The sequence below is a fragment of the Gopherus flavomarginatus genome, chromosome 3 (genome assembly GCF_025201925.1).
Source record: "Gopherus flavomarginatus isolate rGopFla2 chromosome 3, rGopFla2.mat.asm, whole genome shotgun sequence".
NCBI classification, from domain to species: Eukaryota; Metazoa; Chordata; order Testudines; family Testudinidae; genus Gopherus; species Gopherus flavomarginatus.
Window position 1 is genome coordinate 168,981,090 of NC_066619.1, and position 25,805 is coordinate 169,006,894.

Sequence of the window (25,805 nt, forward strand, 5' to 3'; positions counted from 1 at the left end):
TCTCAAAGAGAATCATAAGTTTCTTTTTACATCTATTTTGGGCCAACTTTTCCAAAACAGATGCTTAAATTTTGAACTCAAAATGTCCAGGGGTCTGTACCTTTAATTCAAAACTATAATTGCATGCAGGAAATGGGCCATCTGCACGCAATTGCCCAACTTGTGCATGTACATGAATATCTTGTGTACGGTGCACAGTTAGCTGTTTGTGCCTTCATTTGTATATTGTACGCATATATTTTAGCCACTACTTTTGGAGAATCTGGCCCTCTGTGAAAGGCAGCATTTTCCCATATGAGGTGTAGTAAAAAAGACAGACGATTTTCTCTTCCCTACAGAATCACAAATCAAATACTAATCATACAATCATACAATTAATTCAATTAAGAGATCATCTCTACAGCCTTTGTAGCATATGCAGCAATAAAAAGCTGATTTAATTAATTGATAGCCAAAGTGAAGCAGAAGGGTTGAGTCAATCTCAAGAGCTGTTTATTTTGTGCACTACATGCTAAAAAGCAAGCAAGATGATTAGGACTATACAGGTTTTGAAATGTACTGTCGCTGCCACTTTCTCAGACCTTCCAATGCTATCACACTATTGGTGAGATAGACCCAAATCAAATACCAGTCTCCAAACATCCTCTAAACTTTCAAATGGTATTGGAAATCCAACCCTGAAACTGAATGCAAATATTCCCTATATTTATAACAGCCCAAACCAAAAACCCAAATTCAAACACCTTAACAGCTGTTGTTTCAAAACCTAGAAGCGTGTATTAACATTGAAGCTTGAACCAGTTTTTAATTGTGGGCATGGCTGAGATTAATAACTAAGTGGATCAAGGCTTAAAAATGAACAGCTCTTTAAGAACAGGTCAATTTTTCAAGGAGCGACTTGTGTGGGAAAGTGATCAGTTAGCACAAGGAGGAACATCTTCAGAGGTCATTTCAGAAATTCATTTAAAAAAAAATCCCATCATACACTCAGAAGCTGGTACATATGTATGTTAGATCTCAAAATAGGTAACTCCAATCAACAAAGGGGCAGAGTTAAGCCATAGGAGTGGATCAGGAAGGAAATTGTGATTTAGAATGACATTTATCTCTGTGATTCCTCCATACTCTGTGGGGAAGCAACCTGTTCCTGGTACAGACCAACAATAAATTATTTGCTTCTCCAGCGCTGACTCAGCTCTGCTGGCAGGCACGTTGCAAGCTGAGCCAATACTTCAAACCATTTCTCAGCCTTGCCCACCTACCCCTTGCCCACCCGAACAGAAAGAGAAGTGTAGTGGTCCCACAACGGCTGTTTTCTGAGGCAGCTGAGGGCAGGGATTGTTAATGAGTTATAAATTGTCGTAATAATCCATAAATCCAGAGTCCCTGTTCAATCTGTGATTTTTAGTGTATATCTCTATGAATTTAAGCTCCCAGGCTCTTCTTTTGAAAGTGTTGTGCAGGTTTCCTTTGAGGATGAGGACTGATAGGTCAGATATAAAGTGACTGCTTTGTGAAAAGTGTTTACCCACGTCTTATCATTTTTCATTGTGAGCTGATTTGCGAGGGTAGTGATTGTCTAGTTTCACCCAAATAGTTGCTATTGGGGCATTTAGTGCACTGGATGAAGTACACCACACATTGTGATAGGTATGTGTAGGACCTCTGGATCTTGAAAGGTGTGTTACGGGGTGTTGATCACTGTAGCAGTGGAGAGATGTCTGCAGGTTTTGCATCTGTTGTTTTCGCAGGGTCTGGTGCCACTCTGAGTTGGTCTGTGGGGAACTTGCTTCTGATAAGCTTGGAGAGTTATTTGAAGGCTTGAACCCCCTCACCAACAGAAACTGGTCCAATAAGAAATATGACCTCACCTATCTTGTCTCCCTATAAACACAGATGTAAGATTCTACATGTGCAAATAGCTGCATGGAATAGTTTTATGGAGTTGCCTTTGAAAATCTGACCCATAGTATCAAAAATGGCTCAGGATTATTTGTGAGGGAAGAATGTTCACTATTTTGGGATTGTGTTCAGCTGAGCATTTTCTCTCATGTGATATGTAATAGCTGCATCTAAAGTCTCTCTTTCAGAAGGGAAAGAGGCGATCTCTGAAGCTGAGTTTTCCTATCTATGAATGTTGACATTCCAAGCCTCCAGCTAAAAAAACCCAAGAAGTGATAACATGATATTCAGGGATAGAAACACTCACCCTGGTTTTGGCATCGATCTGCCCTCCACGATCCAACAAAAGCTTCACCATGTTTGTGTTTCCCCTTTTGGAAGCCACATGCAGTGGGGTGATTCCATTCTACACCATGAAAAGAACAAAGAGCATGATGGACTTGAAAGTGTATAATGGTGATGCCTTTGCGTTTGGATCACAAAAAGAGGAATATCAATACAGTATAGAAGATAAACAAGCATGTTTTTGAGCATCAGAGCTAGGTGCACATGTCATTTGAGATACTGATCTTTTGGTGTTTGGGTTTTCTTATAGACATGTATCTTGATTTACTCTTAAGTAACAAAGAAGCACATTCACCAAAACACCAAACATCACAATCACACAGTAAGACAAAACATATATCAGAACCCAAATCAGTTAATATTCACAGCACACTTATGTATTTAAATCACTGCAACATACACACAACATACACAGCACGGTGGTTCAGATACAAAGGAAGCTCATTAGAATAACAGAAGTCAGTGTCAAAAAACAGGCCCTAATTAGGCAGGAAGATGGTGTTTAATATTTCATTTTCAGCAAGAATGCCCTTGGCGGCACATCAGGTGGAAAACTCTCAGAGAAAATAAGAGTGTACATTAGTGAGGATAATAGTGTCAGCATGAACATGAAATCCTTCTGAAAGACATTCCTCATAAAGCAATTCAACAAGGCTCTGGCAATGAAAAACGAAACAAAAAAATTCCTAATCCAGTGGAGGTAGCTATAGTAATGCACATGTTAATTAGTTGTTAAGTGACATAGAATAGTAAATGGATTGTATTAGCTAGCACTATGGTTGTGGTTTTTCATGCAAAGATGGCTTTCAGTTAATCAGTACCTTTATTCTGTTTTATATATTCACAATATATGTTAATGTATTGATATGTTCACATATAATAATATTCTGGAAAAGTAAATAAACTTATTTTGGTAAATCTTAACAACTAAGCAGACAGGGCAAAGCCAATGAATAATACTTGTTTTTATAGCATGCCTGACTGTGGCAATGACTCCTAAATGAGGTGACACATGAGACTGTTTGCATTCTGGACATCTTCAAGGGGGCCTTTTACTTTCTAACTGGCAATAACTATTTGTTTGCTTCTAAGCTCACAAGGAATGTGCTGAGTTGCCTTGAAGCACTCTTTAGACATTTATGCAAAAAAAAATCTTTAGGTACATTCTGAAATTTCCTCAGCACTTCGCTTTCCACTCTGCTTTCAATTAGGAATTTTAAGCAAAGATATGCTCCCATGTCTACTGACTGTCCCATCGAAGAAGAAAAAAGGATTCGTCCATACCCTGGCTGTGAAGTCCACTGCAGCTCCTCGGTTGAGCAGAAGTGTCGCCACATTGACATTTCCATAGTGTGCAGCTATGTGCAAAGGTGTGAAGCCGCTCTACAAAAGGAAACAGTCCTAGTTAGGCAACACATTTCTTCAATGCTATATGATCAGCGTCCCCAGAGAGCTTCTGATTTTAGCAGCTTTTGGCAAACAAATGTGTTATGTTACTCTAACCTCGCACACCTACAATATAGCATAGGGTCTTGAACAGAGAATGAATGCAGTTTTTCCCCTACTGTGGATTACAAAAAGCTCTTCTTTCCCATTCAGTTCTTGGTCATTTGTGTTATTTGCTATTCCTCGTGAATCTATGCTGCTAACCAGAAAGAGCTGGTCAGACCTTGTCAGAGAAAACATTCAAACAAGTGTTTTTCTCCTCCTTTCCACAACACTGAAGCAGAGCTTTCAAACTGTCCTGTTTTGTTGTTGGGCTCTTACTTTGCTGATCTTCTCTTAGAATGGCAAATTTCAGCATGAAAATGCCTTTTTTTGTATGGGAAAGCAACAAATGTTCATATTGTATTGAACGTATCTTCAAGGTGTGTCAAAATATTTTACTTATTAGACAGTAGAGTTTAATGACCACAATATTCTATATGTATATTAAACCCTGTGTCTTGATGGATCCCAAAGTACTTCCCGAACAGTATAGTGACCGGCAAACAAAAACGCCACTAAAGTGTAGCCACAGTGTAGTGGACTAGAGTGTGACTACTACTTCTGCCAGACTACAGAATGCTGCACAACAGTGTAAGACGAGGTAATTTATTTGAAATACTGATAATGAACAAACTTCTGGTTTTATAAAAAGTTCGAGGGAATCCTTAATGTTCACGAGAAGCAGATCAAATCTTGTTTTCTTAAGATCTCCTCTGAAAGGCCTTAATGTTGCATATATTGTGTCATTACAACACTGCGTCGATTATGGAAGGAACAGTGAAATGTTTTCAATTTCTGAACATACTGTATTCTAAACCAGATTCCATTTTTTTAGGATTGGGATCAGCATAGTAAACTGTTCGTCCATTAGCAAACCATATTCAGATATTACATATTGAAACAATTTTTTTTCCAAAAGACTTTGTTCCCAAAAGCACTCCGCCTATTATTTTAATCTCATTCCATTTACTTCAGTGTCAGCCCCAAGATTAAAAGGGTTTGCATCTGATGAAGTGTGTTTTAGCCCATAAAATCTGTTAGTCTCTAAGGTGCCACAAAGACTCCTTGTTGTTTTTGCTGATACAGACTAACATGGCTATCACTCTGAAAAGGGTCTAAGTAGAATCAAACACTATTTAATTCATGACCTTGTTGATAGAGTTAGGCTACCAAGAAAATACCTAACAACTCAAGACACTTTTGCACACACATGCATCCAAAATCTGTCTCCTCCACCTCGCAAAACTCCCAACTGACTAAACAAAGGCATTTGAAACCATTACTTAATTATTTGAATCTTGAAAACAATCCCTTCCCCTCAAGGTTGGTGATATTTATAGGGTTGATATCTGAGTTATAGGCAGTTGGTGTGGCAGACACATCATGCCCGACAGTACTGCTTTCAGGGTTGGTACTTCCAGAATTAACATGAAAAACATGATGGTGCCTGCTGTGAGAAAGAATATACCCACACACTGCCCTGCATGGATTTCTGAACATTCTGTTAAAACAATTTGTCCCATTCTACTGCTTACTCCAAATAAAAATATGATTTGAACAAATACTCTTCTTGGAGGGCACTATTTTGTGTATTAAATGTTTGGCTTTGGTATGCTGAAAACGCATACATGTGACAGGTTAATTATCTATTGTATTTCACTTTTTGGTGCATGAGGAATTTATCCTCTTAATGGGTTTAGATTTTTGAAAACAGATTCTAAACACTTTGGGTCAAGTTACACCTATGCAATCTCACTACAGTTAATGGGGTGGCATGCATATAACCAAAGATAGAATCTTTATTGTCTTGGCATTTGACTTTTGCCAGGATTTTGGATTAGCTTGATGCTCCAATAGTTTTCATTTAGTCTTGACTAATGAATGCTTTTGCATAATTAATTTTACTGAGTTCAAAAATGTATCCATCCACCTACCCCCATCTCTAGCCCTTAATTCTTTTTGACCACATGTGACACCTCTAATTTACCTCAAGACAATGACACTCACAAGTTGGAGGAAATTACAAGACAAAGACAGAACAAAAAAAAAATTGCTGCTTTACAGATACTGTCACTGGCAGGTATTTAAAAAAGTTCCTTAAGTTTCACTTTTAGTGCTAAATAATATAGAAAAGAAATATGGTAGCATAAGGAAGAGCAGTAACCACTAATTAGCAGAAAAAGTTAATTAAAAAAACTGTTGATCTCGGTACCTCAGTTGTTCTATTCACCATCATCTGATGCAGCATGGTTTGGAAAAAAAGAGGAAAAATATTACAGATCATCCAGGAAAAGGAAAACAAAGTTGCTTATTGAAATGAGTTATGTTGTTGTTAACGGAAAAGCCACTCAAACATACATTAAACATTAAATACAATCCATGCACACATGGGCCACAAACCAGTATCCTATTTAATTGAGATAACTCAGTAATTCTGCTTCCATTCTTGTTTCTTCTTGATCATAAATAATGAAAGAGAACAGATTTCAAAAGGATTTACATGATGTGTCAAAAAGTACACAGCTCGTATTTATTATGTCCTGCACCTATACACTGCAAAAGCAGATGTTTTATTGGTGATACTGGTTTTAGCAACTTATTTACCACAGAAGTTACTTTTAATTCTTATTTTAAAATTATGGAATGAATGTCCCTTTCCCAGAGGCACCCAGTCATGTGACTCCACAGGCCTCCAAAACAAAGCCTTTTTACCTTGGACTGAACATCAGCATTGTGGTCATTTTGGAGCAGGAGTGCTGCTGATTTTGTATCATCTTTCCTGGCAGCGATGTGCAAAGCTGGCAGTCTCACTTTCCCCTTAGTGTCATTCTCCAGGAGTATGGCCACTGCCTGATTGTGTCCCTGCTGCAGTGCAACAGCTAGCGGGGTGAAGCCATCCTGATAGAGTGGAAAACAAAATATACTCCATAAGGAGAAGGGCACATATCAACAATCCCATAAGTACTGTACACACATAGGCACATGTTAAATGTATACAGCAGTCAACTTCAGCCTGTGCGTTGTGACCCCCAACATAATGGCCAGCAATTGTCAATGGCACAGGAGTCACAAACTTTATCTCAAACATGTCTTCAAACACCTGTGACGTGCACTGAGTCACTTCAAACTGGTCCTTTTCCAGTGTCAAGTACATTCCATATAAGCCATTGCATTGACTCCTATGGTATCTCCTTTAATGCTCACCATATTTAAAAGCATTGTACATCAAATGATTCCGGAGATATACTTGCAAGAGAGACGCACATTGCCCCTTTAAGTATGCTGAGCCCTCTCTAAGTACACTGCTCTTTTAAGTAGATCAGCAAGTTGAGAGAGCCACTGCTGCCAGCAAGCTCCCTCTGTCCTGAGCCCTGTCATGTCTCCAGGGCCAGTGCTTGCATTTAGGCGGCCGAGGCAATCGCCTAGGGCGCCAGGATTATTGAGGGGCGGCATTTTGCCGGCAGGGGGCGGCAGGCGGCTCCGGTGGACCTTCCGCAGTTGTGCCTGCGGAGGGTCCCCTGGTCCCGCGGCTCCGGTGGAGCTGCCGCAGGCATTCCTGTGGAAGGTCCGCTGCTCCCGCGGCTCCGGTGGACCTCCCGCAGGAATGCCTGCGGCAGCTCCACCAGAGCCGCGGACCAGCACGCGGGGCGGCGAAATGGTCATGTGCCTAGGGCGCTAAAAACACTAGCGCCGGTCCTGCATGTCCCCATTCTCCCCCCCCCCGCTCTATGAAGAGGGCGGCAGGGGGAGGGGGACACCCTGACATTAGCACCCCTCTCCCCTCCCCCTCTCCCTCCACAGCAAGCAGGAGGCTCCCAGGAGCAGCTCCAAGGCAGAGGAGAGGAACAGCACAGGGCAATGGTGGGAGAGGGACAGCTGAACTGCCTGGCAATTAAAAGCCTGCTGGGTGGCTGCTGCACAGAGAACTTAGGGGGCTGCCGATTCACCCTGGTTCCAAGCCCCTAGCAGCTAGCTCCAATGGGCTGCTCTTTCTGCAAACAGTGGACAAAGCAGGTGGCTGCCAAACAAAGTTATAAAGGAGCATAGCACAACTTTAAATGAGCATGTTCTCTAACTGATCAGCAACATAACAACGAAACAAAGATAACTGGTATGACTTTAAGTGAGGAGTTACTGTATTTACAATCAGAAAGAGGGAAGGAAGCAGACTGATAGATTTGGGAGAAACAGAGCAGTGGGGTCAGGAAAGAAGAATTTGGTTGGCTTGGGAGCAGCAAAAAAGAAAGATGGAATAGTGAGAAAGGCGGACGTCAGAGGCGGTAAAGACCTGAACCTGTTCAGATATTTGAGGTGTTGCCCAGACTCACCAAACCAGGCATGCACCCCACTAATCTAATACCTTTCACTCCCTTTTGTGTAGAATTATGAGTAGACTTTGAAACAGCTACACTGTTATAGCTGCTTATTCTCAAGAGACTACATTCTGTACTGGGAATTAAAATAGGAGAACAGCTGAAGAAACAGTTGAACCAGAAAAAGATTGGGACTACATTAGGTAGTGAGATGGCTTTGCACAGAAGCTTTCTCCCTCTGGAAATTTGAGAGCAAATCCTGGATTAGGGGGGAACGCATATGAAACTGAGTTTGGTGGTCTCATCCTTGTTCCTAAATATCACAAAAGCACTGCACATTTTATACATACATATTGCTGTATCTACTCAAGTGAGCCTCTGGACTGGAAGAACAGAAATTTCAGGATAGTGGATTTTTTTATTTTAACCCACGTTTAACATCAAATAGATAGAAAGTGAGCAACTACCGGAGGGGCGCGCGGGGGGCGGGGGGAGAGAGAGAGAAATTAATGCCTAAAGGAAGGGTTGAAAACTGACAAGAAGTAGAAATTCCTGGAAGTTTGGAAGAAGGGGTGAATATCCTTAATTATGAAATGAGCACATGCCCAATTCTGTTATATAAAGTCAGACACATTTTTTTTAAAAAAAAAACCTGAAGTTTCATGCAGGTCATCAGAGAAAGAGATTTGTTTGCATTTTTCTATAGTAGCAAAGTACTAATCCCTTCTCTCATAACTGTTCAAAACCCAGGTGGATAAAAAATACAGCCAATCACAAACATATTTTCCTTTCCATCAGCCAGAACCAATCCACTGATACAGCTCGTTTGGTACAGTTGAATCCCCAAGTGACATAGAACCAACATAGGGGATGCGTCAGAGGGATGGAGGACTCTGACTAAGACGTTGCTCTGCTCTGGCAGTTCCCAGCTAAAATAAAGCCCTTTAGGGGCTGTTACCAAGCACCATAAATTGGAGCAATTCTGAGGTTGCTCTAAATCAGTAGTTCTTAACCTGGGGTGCATGCACCTCCTGGGGGTGCAAGATGCCTTTTCTGGGGGTGCGACACATGCCAGATTTTCCATGCTTTTTGCAAAGAAATTGGTGCCAAGCACACTGTCCTTTTCCATACAGAAGTGAGGTGGCTTTCCTGTGGCCGAATGCTTACTTGTATTTTTGAAATGCATGAAGAAATAAGTCAGTTTCTTTGTAATCAAAGGAGTAATTTAGTTGATGACTTTTCATAGATTCTAGGACTGGAAGGGACCTTGACAGGTCATCGAGTCCAGTCCCCTGCCCTCGTGGCAGGACCAAATACTGTCTAGACCAAAGCTGATAGACATTTATCTAACCTACTCTTAAATATCTTCAGAGATGGAGATTCTACAACCTCCCTAGACCATTTATTCCAGTGTTTAACCACCCTGACAGTTAGGAACTTTTTCCTAATGTCCAACCTAAATCTCCCAGTTTAAGTCCATTGCTTCTTGTACTATCCTTAGAGGCTAAGGTGAACAAGTTTTCTCCCTCCTCCTGATGACACCCTTTTAGATACCTGAAAACTGCTATCATGTCCCCACTTAGTCTTCTCTCTTCCAAACTAAACAAACACAATTATTTCAGACTTCCTTCATAGGTCATGTTCTCTAGACCTTTAATCATTCTTATTGCTCATCTCTGGACCCTCTCCAATTTCTCCACATCTTTCTTGAAATCCAGTGCTCAGAACTGGACACAATATTCCATTTGAGGCCTAACCAGCACAGAGTAGAGCAGGAGAATGACTTCTCATGTCTTGCTCACAACACACCTGTTAATGCATCTCAGAATCATGTTTGCTATTTCTGCAACAGCATCACACTGTTGACTAATATTTAGCTTGTGGTCCACTATAACCCCTAGATCCTTTTCTGCCGTACTCCTTCCTAGACAGTCTCTTCCCATTCTGTATGCATGAAACTGATTTTTCCTTCCTAAATGGAGCACTTTGCATTTGTCTTTCTTAACCTTCATCCTGTTTACCTCAGACTATTTCTCCAATTTGTCCAGATCATTTTGAATTATGACCCTATCCTCCAAAGCAGTTGTAATCCCTCCCAGTTTGGTATCATCTGTAAACTTAATAAGCGTACTTTCTATGCCAATATCTAAGTCATTGATGAAGCTATTGTACAGAGCCGGTCCCAAAACAGACCCCTGCGGAACTCCACTTGTTATACCTTTCCAGCAGGATTGGGAACCATTAATAACTACTCTCTGAGTATGGTTATCCAGCCAGTTATGCACCCACCTTATAGTAGCCCCATTTAAGTTGTATTTGTCTAGTTTATTAAGAATATAACGCGAGATCGTATCAAATGCCTTACTAAAATCTAGGTATGCCACATCCACTACTTCTCCCTTATCCACAAGACTTTGAAAATAGAGAGAGAGTTTATCCTTTGCCTAGTGTACACACACCTATATGAACTCAACACATCTGTGCAAGGAACTGGGATGAACACTGTAACGGCCAGAGAGAAGTTATCTGCTTTTATTCGGAAACTTCCAGTTTGGACAAAGCATGTTGAGACAAGAAATTTCACTAACTTTCCTTTTCTTGAAGAAACAGTTGTTTTGGAAAATGAACGAATGACCATTGCAACTGTAGTGACAAAGCATTTGCAACAGCTGAGTGACTCTTTCCAAGGATATTTTTCCACTTGAGATCTTGATGTGGCAAAGAAATGGATACTGGATCAATTTCTTTTTAACCTGGATTCCATCAACTACAGTGATTTGATGAAAGATGATCTCATTAAATTACAAGCCAATGGCTAAAACCAAATGGAATTTGAGACAGTGAAGCTTGAGAATTTCTGGTTGCTCAGCTAGCACCATTTCCACAACTGGCGAAGACAGCGCTGGAGATCCTTGTGCCATTTGTGACTACATACTTGTGTGAGATAGGATTTTCATCACTCTTACAGATCAAAACAAAGGCCAGAAACTGCCTAAATGCAGGTGATGACATGCGTGTGGCTAAATAAATCCCAGGGCCAAACCAGCCTTAGGTCACCCTTAGGATTGGGGAAGAGCAAAGGTGCTATAACAGCTACCTCACTCCTCCTTCAGGTCCTGATTTGAGCAGTTTGGCTGGTCCTGAGGACTGGATCCCATATCTTTAAAAATACTTATTTCTGAGTTGTGTGGCTCCCTCACTGAAACATTTAAAGTTTTAGGGACAAATTGTGTCCTGGGTTGACTACACGCAACGTTATTGAATCATTAGGCTTTTAAGTAATGGAAGGTAATGGGCTACATGGTTATAACCAACAACAGAATTTGGCACTTTAAATATATATACACCATACTTGCTGATCTAGATCTGGATGGTGTCAAAGTTAGTATCCTGGATTACAGTGTTTAATTAAACCTCATCGTGGCCTGGATTCAAATTTGGATCCTGAACCCGAAACAAAATTGTGGCAATCCACCCATCTGCCTCTGACTCTTCCCTAGCACTTCACTTCTGTGTTGCTTCTTCTTACAATATCCTCCCAGTCTTGGGGTCCTCATTCAGTAATGCTCTCTTCTGAGACAGAGCACCGCAGTACTCTAGTTAATACCAGTTGCTGATTGCTTCCCAGTGCTATTTCAATGGGACTGCCTGGTCAGACTGCCATTCCCCCCTTCCAAGTTTTGGGATGTTTTCTACATTTTCAAATATATTGTTTTCAATTACAACACAGAATACAAAGTGTACGATGCTCACTTTATATTAATTTTTATTACAAATATTTGCAATGTAAAAAACAAAAGAAATAGTATTTTTCAATTTACCAAATAAAAGTACTGTAGTGCATTCTTTTTATCGTGAAAGTTGAACTTACAAATGTAGAATTATGTATAAAAAAAAACTGCATTCAAAAATAAAACAATGTAAAACTTTGAGCCTACAAGTCCACTCACTCCTACTTCACGTTCAAACAAGTTTTGCTAAAATTTGCAGGAGATAATGCTGCCTATTTCTTGCTTACAATGTCACCTGAAAGTGAGAACAGGCGTTCGCATGGGACTGCTGTAGCTGGTATTGCAAGATATTTATGTGCCAGATATGCTAAACAAGAAGCAGGCAGCACTATCCCCTGTAAATGTAAACAAACTTCTTGGTCTTAGCTGAACAAGAAGTAGGACTGAGTGGACATGTAGGCGCTAAAGTTTTACATTGTTTTGGTTTTGAGTGCAGTTATGTAACAAAAAAAAAAATCTACATTTGCAGGGGCAGTGAGTTGTATGGGCCCGTGGTGCCCGGGCTCCAACAATATTCAGGACCCAGCTTCACCAATGTTTGGGGCTGGGTTTCTCCCCCAGTCCCACCTGCAGCCCCCACGGCATCCCCCAAGTGTCCCCTGGCCCCACTTGCTGCTCCCGCTGCTCCTGCAGCTCCAACCTGACTCTGCTCTGCTGGCTCCTGACATCAACTGCTGCCACAGAGTCCTAGTCCCCCCAATCCACTAGTGGCAGGGCAGGCTGCCCTTACCCTGCCCTTCTACTTTGGACCCTTCCCTCTTCCGGCAGGACCCTCCACCAGCACAGGGTGATCCCCCCGCCCACAGTCACTGCTCCTGCCCCATGCTGGGCAAGTGGCAGCCCCATCCCCAACCCCCAGCGAGGCTACAGCAACACGAGAGGAGACCACACGTGATGGCAGCCTCCCACCCCGGCACCCACCACAGGGGAGGCGAGGGGGCTTCCTGGACCTGAGAGGGGCCATAGGAGCACACGCAGTGACAGTGGTGCAAGGTGAGTGTGCTGCCAGGGGGGAGAGGGTGGCCCCTCCCCCAGAGCTCGCTGCTGCTGGCGGGGAGAGGGCTAGGGGGAGTCCTACTCCCTGACCCCAGTCCCAAGGCAGCCTGCCTGCACTCCAAATTCATCCCCAGGCCTGCCCCACCCCAGAGCCTGCACCCCTAGCCACAGCGCTCATCTCTCCACACCCCAAACCTCTGCCCAGCCCTAAGCCCCTCCCACACCCCAAAACTCTCACCCTGAGCCACACCCCACAGCCCTCACCCCATCCTGCATCCAAACTACCTCCCACAGCCTGCAACCCCTCCCTCTGCACCCCGTCCTGCACACCCACCCCCTGCCCCTACCTGAAGTCTGCACCCAGCACCCAAACTCTATCCCAAAGCCTGCACCCCAGACCCCCTCCTCCTACCCAACCTCACTCCCAGAGCCCAGCCTCTCACCCCTTCTGCACCCAAACTCCGTCCCAGAGCCTGCACCCCTCCTGCATCCCAATTGCCAGCCCCAGACCAGGGCCTATGCCCCAGACCTCCTCCCCCACCCAAACTCTCTCCCAGAGCCTTAGGCAGGTGGGGGCGGAGTTTTGGGGGGGCAGATTCTGAGCACCACCAAAATTTCTACAAACTTGCCACCCCTGTACACTTTCATGTAAGTTACACTTTCATGATAAAGAGATTGCACTACACTATTTGGTGAATTGAAAAATACTATTTTATCATTTTTACAGTGCATATATTTGTAATAAAAATAATTATATAAAATGAGAACTGTACACTTCGTATTCTGTGTTGTAATAGAAATCAATATATTTGAAAATGTAAAAAAAAATCTAAAAATATTTGATAAAATTTAATTGGTATTCTATTGTTTAACAGTGTGATTAATCACGATTAATTTTTGAGTTAATGGAGGGAGTTAACTGTGATTAATTGACAGCTCTAGTTTTTTCCCATTGGTGGTAACCAGCAAGAATCAAGACACATGTGGGAGCAAGAGGGAGCTCAGTCCACTCCCTGGGTGGACTAGTCTTCTCTGCGGGAACCACTTTCTTGGGAACCCTTCCAGGGGTTGAACTGAGCATGACTTCACCTTCCAAACCCCAGAAAATGAAATTGGCCTTTGCCAAGTTTAGAATGCAGAAGACAGTCAGATATAGAACCCTGAATCCAAACCTATGAATTCCAGAGATATTTCAATCCACCGCTTGAGACCAGGCCCGTCTGTAGATTAACTGTAACCATATTGACCTTCAGATCCCCTAAAGTAATGAATTTACAGCAAACCTGACCACAAAAAATGCAAAGCAGGTCTGTGGAGGACTGAAAGCTGGTCATTAAGAACCTTTAGCTAGGCTTAGATCTTGAGAGTCCCAAAACCCTGTTGAGATTTGGAAACATTGTTTCTGCCAAGTTGCCTAGCAATTGCACAGTATTTCATATTTCAGAAAAGCTGCAATGGTAACACGATCTCAATCAATGCAAGTCACAGAAAGGATAATTTTAGGAGCCATCATCAAGTGATACAGTATCTACTGAATGAAGGGATAGTAAGGCAGCTGTTTGGCTATAGCAACACTATTCCAAATCAGTTCACTGGCCAAGGTAACCTACAGTGGGTGAGTTTCCATACTGACTGGAAGAAAAGTAACAAGTGCACACAAAAGAAGGAATGGGTGAGAAGAGGAATGAAAATAGGGGGAGAGGAAGGTTTCCTCTTACTGTTTCACACTGCACAATAGTTATATATGAAGAGAACAGTAACAAAGTTGACAGGCTTTACAGAACAACAGCTATCCACTTAGTTTTCTGAGATAGAGGAAAGCAGTATTTGGTAGCAAGAAAACAATGGGAAATAGGGTGAACACAAAGTTTAATTTATGTGAGTTTTTCTCATTGCCTAAAATTGTGGGGAAAGAAGTGAATGGTCCCATGGTCCAATTTCTATATTCTTAGCGCAAGATTCTGATCTCAGCTGCACTGGTGTTGATCTGCAGTGACTGTACTGAAGTCAGTGGAGTTACTCCAGATTTACATCCCTTTCATTGAGCTCAGAACCTGGCCTTGAGTATCAAACTTTTGTGTACTTATACTTGTGAAGCAGTATGCTACTTGGTGAGTTTGTATCCTCATTAGAATTGTATATTTGGTTTCCCAGTTATATTAATCACACCTGGAAACATTTACTATTTCAACAAGCCAGGCACAAACCTCAGAATCAGAGAACCCTGATCGGCTCACTGAGGCCCATTCCCACTATTCTTCACTGAGCAGAACTAAATCACAGGAGAGAGTCTCTCTCATAGTGTTTCTTTTCTGTATATTTGTTTGTTTTTCTCAGTTTCATTTTGTGAGAACCCATAAAAACCCAAGATGGGAACATGTGAACTCAGGATACTCCTAACACAAAGAGGACTGGCTCTGAGAGGCAGGATATGACAGCTGAGGTGCAATACTATTCTTTGCCAACACAAGACTTGCTGTGTCTTATGCTTTAAATATATATATATATTGACATGTTCCTCATAGTCCTGGTTATGGAACACACAAAATGTTCCACACGTTTTGCTCTAGCTCAGAAAGACTGAATCAAGGTTCCAGATCGTTGAAAAACTCACTACATGGGACAGCGGAAGGAAAACTTTGCAAAGTTCCCCTTGCTGATTCTTCCTCAGATCACACCATGCGGTTGTTAGGGTAGGGCATGCATACATGGCATTTTTGCCTAGGTGAAGACAGTGAGCATCTCACAGAATATGCCTGAGGCACAAGGTTTCACCAAAAACCCTGTACTTCTGCATTCTGCACTCTTCAAACTAGCACTCTGGCAGTGCAGCTCCAATGAAGTCCAGCTGCCACGTCTTCCTCTCCTACATGCTGCTGTAGGAACATCCCCTCAATGGCTAATTAGCTTTTCTGTATATTCCCCAGGGGGCTGGTGGAAGGACAATACACTGCATCACCCATACAGAGATCGTAGGCCCCATGGAAGTCTGAGGGAATTTTTCTATTGACTTCAATTGGGCCATAATTTCACGCCTAAACTCAAAGAGGGTTTTTCATGGTTCCAAGCATGGAGAGGAAGAAGCTGCACTGTGAAGACAACTGATTCTCCCCCTTCCCCATCTCTCACACACACACGGAAAGAGAAAAATTCACACCCAGATCACAGTGGCATGATCTGGCCCAAAGTTTGGAAATATTTGGTTTGAAAATCATGCTCAGTCTGAAACCATCTGGGTCATGAGAGAAAGGAAAATAAGAGAGAGTCTGTAGAAAAGAAGTATATGCTTTACCTCGGTAGCAGTGCTCTGGTTGGCTCCATTTTCCAGCAGATATTTTACCACGTCAATGTGGTTCTCTTGAGCTGCCATGTATAAAGGAGTGAAACCATTCTAGGAAAAAGCACAACAGGCAACAATGTAGTGAGCTTTGTACATAAAACATGTTAAAGACCCCACATAGCAAAAATATCTTCTGAGAACAGCACTTTTCTCTACTGATAAAAAGAAACGAGGTTGCACTTTCTGTATTAGTGAGATATACTGAAGGCACAGAATGCATTTCTATGTTCCTTAAAAAGTCAAAAAGCTTCACTCTCAGGACAGCAAAAAACAAATATTAAGAAGCAATTTTAAAATGTCAATGTATCTGCTGCTTTGCAATGATTTGGAAACTCTATACATCCTTTCACAGCTGGCATGCTTTGGAATATTTTCCCCATACTCTTAGGACAACTCAGTATACATTGGGAATGTTCATTATTACACTACTACAACTATTTTGCCCCTCTTATGGAACAGGAATGTAATATTAGCAATAAAGTTTTAAGAAAGCTGACAAGGAAGCAAGAATTTCCCTTTATTTACTACTTTATTTTTTAACCAAAGACTTCTCACTAGAGACCATAAACACCTGCCTCAAAAGAAACCAAGCAGAGATGGCAGAGTTTTAGAACAATACATATAATTTCACAATATATAAAATAATGCAAACCACCAAACATAAAAAACCCAACACTGCAGAGCTCCGATTGACTACACAGTAATACTGTCTAAGTATAAACTCATCTAGAAATATCCTAAGGTACTCAGAAGAAACCATGCTGGCTAAATAGCATGTCTTTTTGATGGCTTTTTCCAGTTGGTAGCTAAGAAGGCCACATAATTATAGGCTGATATACCAGAAATATATGCCTTGTCTCCACTTTAAAATATCTCAGGGCTTGTCTACACTTAAAATGCTACAGTGTACACACTCCCGTTAGTATAGAACCACCCTTACTATAACTCTATATTGCCTACTGTTTTCAGGAGGGTTTCTTGGGGCTAAACACAGGTATACATTGCTTAACTGTCTTGCACTTATGCTGCACCTTTCTCCATGGTTAGTAATTTAACAGAAACTCATTCAAGAAATAAAGGACACACATCTTGATATTGAATATCATACTCTTCTTTGAAGTCCCACCTGGCATCAGAAGCTCAGGATCAAGCAGGCAACTGTGAAAGTGCTTCTAGGTCAAATTCTCCACTCGCTTACATCCATGCATCATCATTCACTTAACTGGTGTTTCCAGGGGATTGAAGGGCAGAATTCAGCCCAGTAACAAGAAACAGTCTACATCTCTCTATTTGCTGAACAAAGGCAAATGACTAAAGATAAATAATTTTGAATGGACAGTTTACAAGATACTTGAAGATACCCTACGGTATTTCCTGGCTGATCTTTTCATCTGCTCTTTTGCAAATGTCCATCCTGGCCTGTGCATGGCATGTGCACATAACAAACATATATACTTCTTGCCTACCAACTAGTGGAGTTGGGGAGATGGTCATTCTTCATTAGGTCAAGCCAAACTATGAAGATATGAAATCCCTTGTGCTTATGACAATATATAAATCACTGCTGGATTTCAAACAATAATCTATAGACAATGCCCTCCATCTCAGCAGCCTCTTCTGCTCCTGGCTTCTATTGTTTTACAATCCTGTTCCACCATACAGAGCCTGCCAGAATCAAATGAAGTCATACTTATTGGTGCATTCATTTAATATGGCACAATGGGCCCTGATTAGAGCTGGAGTGAGCAGGTAACAGGGACTAAAGCAGTATTTAAAAACTTGTATTTGGCAGAGCAGCAAAAGAAAGCAGCAGGGGAATATACTGTGTAAGCATTTTGGTTGTCCCCGTAGACCTGGATGCACGCACAGCATCAACTTATACTAGGTATAGCTAATGGAAATTTACCACACCCTAGGATCAGTGTCTAATATTTATTAAAAGCTCACACTGTACAATTATAGTCTTTCCTTTTTATGTTCATGGATTTTATCCCATTTGTAAAATCCTGACGTTATTGAATACTAAGAAATGCGTACACCAGCATCATCCTAGAAATGTGTGGAAATAAAGCATTTTCAAACGAGAGTGAAACAATTTGTCCAAAAGCTCAGCAGAAGGGTTTTGCCAACTAAGTTTCCTAGTTCTGGAGCAGGACCAGGATAATAAAACTCTCGATTAGAGGAGGCTATAGTCATCCCATACATGACCCGGTCGTTTAGCACCAGGAGGTATATAATGCATCTCTACATAGTGCTGATGATGACCTACAGAGTTTCTATCACACTGAGGAAACTCATCATTCATAGCAGTAAGTTTGCCATAATCATGGCGAAAGCCACAGGGGTTGTGGGGAAGGAAATACTTACACATTAAATTATGCTTATTGGTTAATATTTTTTCCTTAAGCTTCCACTGAATTAAGATGAATCAACATTCCTAGTGTCATTCATCCTCAATACCATAAATATGATTAAAGTGCAGAATCCCTTAGAGAAACATTTAGTGCTAACTCCTGTGGTCATTATTTCTAGCCACTTCTCTACACGTATAGACATGGCAGCGGAATACAATGGTGCCTTTGTACAATATAAAGTATTTCATCTTACAGTTTTATAAATTCCCTTGGGAAAAACACTGGCCAGTAAAGACTTTATGAAAAATGCTCCACTGCTCCAATATGTAAAAAGGAGTACTTGCTTTGAAAGCTGATATTATCTGAGCTTGCATAGATAATATGCAGTAAGTAAAATACAAGACAGAGTTATATATATTTATATATGGGTGTCCCTCTGTGCAAATGCTGCCTTACTCTGGTAGGGGACCCTTAGCTCACTTAAGATCAGGATTTGCACTTCCGGGCTTGATCATCAGAGGTGCTGAGTACCTACAACTCTCATTGACTTTTGAAAACTGGTTCGCCACATTTAAACATTCAAAACTTTAAAACTACTGCACTGATTTTCTTCAAAATCTAGCTTGTTTTGAGATCACACAGAGGTGAAGTGTGATTTGCCCTCTCTGAGGCCTTGTCTACACCACAAAGTTGCAGCGCTGGTGAGGGAGTTATAGCGCTGCAACTTAGGAGGTGTACACATCTGCAGGGCATCACCAGCGCTGCAACTCCCTGTTTGCAGCGCTGGCCGTACACCCGTTGAAACTCGGGTGTAGAGGATCCAGCGCTGGTGATCCAGCGCTGGTCATCAGGTGTAAACACTCACCAGCGTTTTTCTTGACCTCCGTGGAATAAACAGGTATCCCAGCATACCAGAGGAAGCCTCTCTGGTAATCAAGCAGGTCTCCTTCCCCGCGGTTTGCAGGGGGGTTCGGGGAACGCGAGAGCAAACCGCGGGGAAGCAGGTCTCCTTCCCCGCGGTTTGCTCTCACGTTCCCCTAACCCCCGTGCAAGCAGATCTCCTTCCCCGCGGTTTGCTCTCGTGTTCCCCTAACCCCCGTGCAAGCAGATCTCCTTCCCCGCGGTTTGCAGGGGGGTTCTGGGAACGCGACAGCACACCGCGGGGAAGGAGATCTGCTTGCACGGGGGTTCAAAAAACACCAGAGCAAACCGCTGGGAAGGAGACCTGCTTGCAGGGGGGTTCGGGGAACACCGGAGCAAACCACTGGGAAGGAGACCTGCTTGCATGGGGGTTCGGGGAACACCGGAGCAAACTGCTGGGAAGGAGACCTGCTTGCACGGGGGTTCGGGGAACGCGAGAACAAACCGCGGGGAAGGAGACCTGCTTGGGGGGGGAGGTGTTCGGGGAACACTGGAGCAAACCGCGGGGAAGGAGACCTGCTTCCCCGCGGTTTGCTCTCGCGTTCCCCTAACCCCCCTTGAAGCCGCCCAACAGCGCTGCAGTGTGGCCACATCTAACACCACTTGCAGCGCTGGTTGCTGTAAGTGTGACCACTCTGCAGCGCTGGCCCTATACAGCTGTACTAATACAGCTGTAACAACCAGCGCTGCAAAATTGTAGATGTAGACATACCCTGAGACACAGAGGAACTTGGCATTCCACTGGGTGGCTGTGTTCCTCTATATTGTCTGAGGCCATGTCTACATCTAAAACTTTGCAGCGCTGGTTGTTATAGCTGTATTAGTACAGCTGTATAGGGCCAGCGCTGCAGAGTGTCCACACTTACTGCTAGCAGCGCTGCAAGTGCTGTTAGATGTGGCCACACTGCAGCGCTGTTGGGAGTGATGCATTGTGGGCGGCTATCCCACAGGGCACCTCGTCCCACAGCGGCGCTGGGGCTTGTGGGAAGGGGAAGGAAGTGTGATTGTCCTTCTGCTTCCTGTTCCTGTTCCAACGGCCAGCGTTGCTTTGGTACACATGCGGAGCACTGTGGCAGCATTGTGACTCTAAAGCGGTTTTTCTGCATTATCTTTCAAGAATGGATCCTCAGGTACTGAATACCTTACTAATGACTATTGCCAGCACATCTCGCCTTACTGTGGATCTAATCCTTAGGCTGCTAAATGTGCGTGTGACTGACATTGAGGAGTCGGACGATGGTACTGAATCGCATCAATATGCAGACAGTACAATGCTAGTGGCAATAACAGACGTGCTCTGCTCCGTGGACCGGCGCGTTTGGGCTCGGGAAACCAGCACTGAGTGGTGGGATCACATCGTCCTGCAATCATGGGATGACGAGCAGTGGCTGCAGAACTTTCGTATGAGGAAAGCCACTTTCATGGGACTTTGTGATGATCTCGCCCCCAACCTGCGGCGCATGAACACGAGATTTAGAGATGCCCTTTCTGTGGAGAAGCGGGTGGCTATTGCAATCTGGAAGCTGGCAACTCCAGACTGTTTCCGATCTGTGGCGAACCAGTTCGGAGTGGGAAAGTCCACCGTTGGAATGGTGCTGATGCAAGTTTGCAGGGCCATTAATCGAACACTGACAAGAAGAACCGTGACTCTTGGTAACGTGCAGGACATTTTAGATGGCTTTGCAGAAATGGGCTTCCCTAACTGTGGAGGGGCAGTAGATGGGACGCATATTCCTATTATCTCTCCACCCCACCTGGCATCGGAGTATATTAATCGCAAGGGGTACTTCTCTGTGGTTCTGCAAGCGCTTGTGGATCACCGTGGGCATTTCACTGACATTTACTCTGGATGGCCTGGAAAGGTGCACGATGCACGCATATTTAGGAACAGTGCCCTGTTCAGGAGGCTTAGGGCCGGGACCTTTTTCCCAGATCACAAGATAACAGTAGGGGACGTGGAAATGCCCATCGTGATTCTGGGAGACCCCGCTTACCCATTAATGCCATGGCTCATGAAACCATATACAGGGAAGCTTGACAGGAGCAAGGAACGTTTCAACTACAGGTTGAGCCGCTGTAGAATGACTGTGGAGCGTGCTTTTGGCCGTTTGAAAGCTCGCTGGCGCAGTCTGTTCGGGAAGCTAGATTTGATGGAAAGCAGCATTACCGCAGTTATATCCGCGTGCTGCACCCTCCATAATATTTGTGAAGGGAAGGGTGAAAGGTTCAGTGAGGAATGGACCTCCGAGGTTAGACGTTTGGAGAATGAGTTTGCTCAGCCAGAGAGCAGGGCTAATAGGGAGGCCCAGGAAAGGGCTTCAAGGATTAGGGATGCTATAAGGGAGCAATTTGATGCTGAGAGCCAGCAGTAATGTTTGGTGCATGTGTTGTGCTTTGCTTTACCTTGCTGTGTATAATTAACCATTTCTGTCACCAATAAAACATATGGAAAGAAATACAAACCAAAACCTTTTATTTGTCATACAGTAAAAAACAGGTAAGGGGGTATGGGTGGTTCACAGTACATTCAGAGGTTTTACTATTTCCTATTTTACTCAATTGTAACCGTCTGATGCAACTCACCATTACTTTGCTGCAGAATGATGGGGGTGGAGTGCGCTGGGTAAGAATTAAACATATCTTGGTTACTAGGTGATGTTATAGGTGTTGGGGGCAGCTGATGATAATAAGGAACTGGGTGCTGCATAAAGCTATTTTGAGGATACACAGGGGGACAAGGAACAGTGCTTTGGGAAGCCTGTGGGTTAGCACGGTATATATTTGCCTGCATGGCTACAAGAGACTCAAAAGACTTGGTTTGGCGAGACAGGAGTCTCATCATCTGCCTGGCTATTCTTTTGGCAGACAATTCCTGTCTCCTGCTTTCAGTCAGCCTCCATTCCTGTACACTTTTTCTCCACTCCTCAGTCTTCCTACTTTCCCTGTTGTAGTGGTTCAGAACGGTCTTGATCAGCTCCTCTTTTGATTTCCTAGGATTGCGCCTCAAATTCTGCAATCTACGTGAGGCCGGTGACACAGCTGCATTACTCGAGTTGCCTAGAAAAAATAGAGATAGAGACATGTAATACACAGGGGCATCATTGTTTATTATCAACTTTTGAAGGACATTGGAAACTGTAGGTAGCATCCCTCTCACATACCTCACATAACACTGTAGAGTTCAAGAAAGCTAAGACATGTCTAGCAATGGGGTGAGTACTTTTGCTTAAAATTCTCCCATGTTAGTGGGATGCCTTGGTTCCTGCTCGGAAGGGGGGCCGGGTGAGGAAAAAGCACCCCGCAGGACACGGTTCCCGCTTGGAAGGGGGGGTGGGGGACGGACAGAGCACACCGCAGGGCAGGTTTCACGCTTGGAAGGGGGGGTGGGGGACGGACAGAGCACACCGCAGGGCAGGTTTCCCGCTTGGAAGGGGGGGTGGGGGACGGACAGAGCACACCGCAGGGCAGGTTTCCCGCTTGGAAGGGGGGATCGGTGAGGAAGAAGCACCCCGCAGGACACGGTTCCCGCTTGGAAGGGGGGGTGGGGGACGGACAGAGCACACCGCAGGGCAGGTTTCCCGCTTGGAAGGGGGGTGGGGGACGGACAGAGCACACCGCAGGACACGGTTCCCGCTTGGAAGGGGGGTGGGGGACGGACAGAGCACACCGCAGGGCAGGTTTCACGCTTGGAAGGGGGGATCGGTGAGGAAGAAGCACCCCGCCTGGATGCCTACGTGCTGGGAAGGGCAGGGGGGGGGTGGATTGGGGCAGAGGAAACAGACCGCCTTGCGCTGGGGAGCCGTGCTTCTAGCTACCTGCCCTCAATTATCCCTAAACTATCCACAGGCTTTCATAATGCCAGACATATCACTGCTGCGTGTTACCAAGGAAGAGCGGGAGGGTCTTCTACAGGAATGCGGATACCGCCCTGGCCCCTATGCAGCTCGCCTGTGTGCGGCCATGGTCCCCCCACCCCTCGCTGCACAGTGGATCGGACGAGTTAGCCTGACCGGGACAGGGACCACGCTGGCTCTACCTATAAACTTGTTAAAGCACATTGCCCAAGATCTAGCTGCAACTTTTCAAGAGATTACTCAGGCAGATTACACAGATGTCATAGATCACATCAATGGGCTATTCCACGTTTAGGCATGCATGCAATCAGCCATAACGAAAATCCTGCTATCACAAAGCATTGCAATCTACTTACCACGAGCACGATCCTCAGCTTCCTCATCAACGTCCGCTTCCAGCTGCTGTGACTGGCTAGTCTCCTCAGGGCTGGAGAAGAGCTCCTGGCTGCCTGTGTCCTGAGACTCCGGGGTGTCCCCCTCAACGCCAGTAGCATCACTGTATTCATCCTCTACACCATCCCCCACTTCTCCCTGCTCTGAACTCTCCATCGTGCTCCTAGGATTCACGGTGGGGTCACACCCAAGTATGGCATCCAGCTCCTTGTAAAACCTGCAGGTTGTGGGGGCTGCTCCTGAGCGTCGGTTTCCCTCACGGGCTTTGCAGTATGCACTCTTCATCTCCTTAATTTTTACTCTGCATTGCAAGGCGTCCCGTTCGTGGCCCCTTCTCATCATGGACTGCGATATCTGACCATAGGTATCGTAGTTTCTCCTTCTGGAGCGCAGCTGTGTTTGAACAGCCTCATCTCCCCACACACTAATTAGATCCTGCAGCTCTGCATTGGTCCATGCTGGGGCTCGTTTGTTGCGTGGAGGCATGGTCGCTGAATGATTGATTGATTAATTGCACTCCACGCCTGACTGAGCAAACAGGAAGGTGATTTTTGAAATTTCCCGGGGCATTTAAAGGAGGGGTCAGGTGAGCACAGGGCAGAGGAGTTTTCTTGATTACCAGAGAGGTATCCTCAGTATGCTGGGATACCTGCTTATTCCACGGAGGTCAAGAAAAGCGCTGGTAAGTGTCTACATTGCATTACCAGCGCTGGATCACCAGCGCTGGATCCTCTACACCTGAAACAAAACGGGAGTACGGCCAGCGCTGCAAACAGGGAGTTGCAGCGCTGGTGATGCCCTGCAGATGTGTACACCTTCAAAGTTGCAGCGCTGTAACTCCCTCACCAGCGCTGCAACTTTCTGATGTAGACAAGCCCTGAGTCTCTTGCACCTCTGTCCTAAATCACTTGCAGCACAGGTCTGTTGTATCCCTGCAAGGGATTACCCTGTAAGGAAGTTCCCCAGAAAGAATGGATCTTCTATAGGAAAGTTGGTATAGTCCCTTGATGGATTCATTTTCCTATGCTGTTTCAGATAGGTGCAAGGGTAATGAAATATGTCTGCCCCAGCCCCCAATCCACAAAGAGTTATACATGGAGGTTGAGGGTGGGGGGAAGAGGATGGTGCTGTGGACCTCAATTTTTGTATGAGGCATGGGAGATCTGTGTGTGGATCGTAAAAGAACAATGTCTTATTAAGCCTTAGAAATAAAGCCATATTTTAAGAAACTTGTCTCTGGTTTATGAGGCCCTTAATCTGGCATAATCTATATCAAGATTTGGCCCCCAAATTGGATAACTGTATTTTAAAATGACCAGGAACAGGGAAAAATGCACTTCATTTTGTTTCTTTGTGAAGGCCTGAAATATGGTTTTGTGTTTTGTAAATTTAGTTTTGGTATTTGAAAAAACAGTCTGTGATCTTGAAATCAAATACTGAATCACAATGCCTATGCATAAGGCAACAGAACTAAGGTTTCACTTTAATTCTGGTATATCTGGATGTTTTAGTATTTATCCATGAAGCTTTAAATCTTAATGTAGGGGTTTTCCAGTTAAAAGTCAGGAAATGCCATGGTAAAAGTAGCATGCACAAACTTAACTGCTTCCCTTTGTCATATAGCACAAGGCCACATACTAATTCTCAAACAGGACAATAAAATATGATACTAAATTTTCTACAACATTAATAGATGCATATGTAGCAAAACTACAACAGTCAACAGGGACAGATCCCTGATCCTCCTGCACCAAAAGCACAAGGCAGTGCCCCTTGAACCTCACCTAGGTTTGTATTGCATTCTCTGAGGGCTGGATCCTGCACCAATGAAGCCAATGGGAGTTTTGCCCTTGATTTCAATGGGACCAGGATTCAGGCCACCTTCTCTATGTGGGCCAGTCATTTGGCAATGTGTTACATGCAGTAGCCGGTAGGGGTGTGGTGTCTAGACCCTAAGGTAATGAGATACTTAGAAAGGTCTATGACACACACACACACAAACATAACAGAATCCTGCTGATCTGCAGCATACCCTATAATTCCAGAAAAAAAATTAATGGTATCCCTCCACTTCTCAGAATACATGTAATGAGGTCTCATATTGCTTT

General features: G+C 43.9%; 2 protein-coding genes across 26 annotated transcripts in view; both read right to left on the bottom strand.

The window, feature by feature from the left end:
* The window catches only part of ANK2 (ankyrin 2), a 591,714-nt gene that overhangs the window by 141,151 nt on the left and 424,758 nt on the right, over window positions 1-25,805 (bottom strand). For 20 of the 25 annotated variants that reach the window (XM_050943952.1, XM_050943954.1, XM_050943956.1 and 17 more), the window contains 5 exons: window positions 16,128-16,226; window positions 6,448-6,633; window positions 5,948-5,971; window positions 3,532-3,630; window positions 2,210-2,308 (listed from right to left, as the gene is read on the bottom strand). In XM_050943952.1, coding sequence (XP_050799909.1) covers window positions 2,210-2,308; window positions 3,532-3,630; window positions 5,948-5,971; window positions 6,448-6,633; window positions 16,128-16,226 — 507 coding nt within the window. The remainder of the gene's footprint in view (window positions 1-2,209; window positions 2,309-3,531; window positions 3,631-5,947; window positions 5,972-6,447; window positions 6,634-16,127; window positions 16,227-25,805) is intronic. The other 5 variants (XM_050943963.1, XM_050943974.1, XM_050943970.1 and 2 more) reach the window with 1 other exon arrangement.
* Window positions 21,907-24,327, bottom strand: LOC127046665 (uncharacterized). Its single transcript, XM_050944055.1, has 2 exons — window positions 23,661-24,327; window positions 21,907-22,507 (listed from the first exon to the last, which is right to left on the bottom strand). Exons 1-2 carry the CDS (start codon window positions 24,181-24,183, stop codon window positions 22,002-22,004), a joined length of 1,029 nt encoding a protein of 342 aa, XP_050800012.1. The 5' UTR covers window positions 24,184-24,327; the 3' UTR covers window positions 21,907-22,001.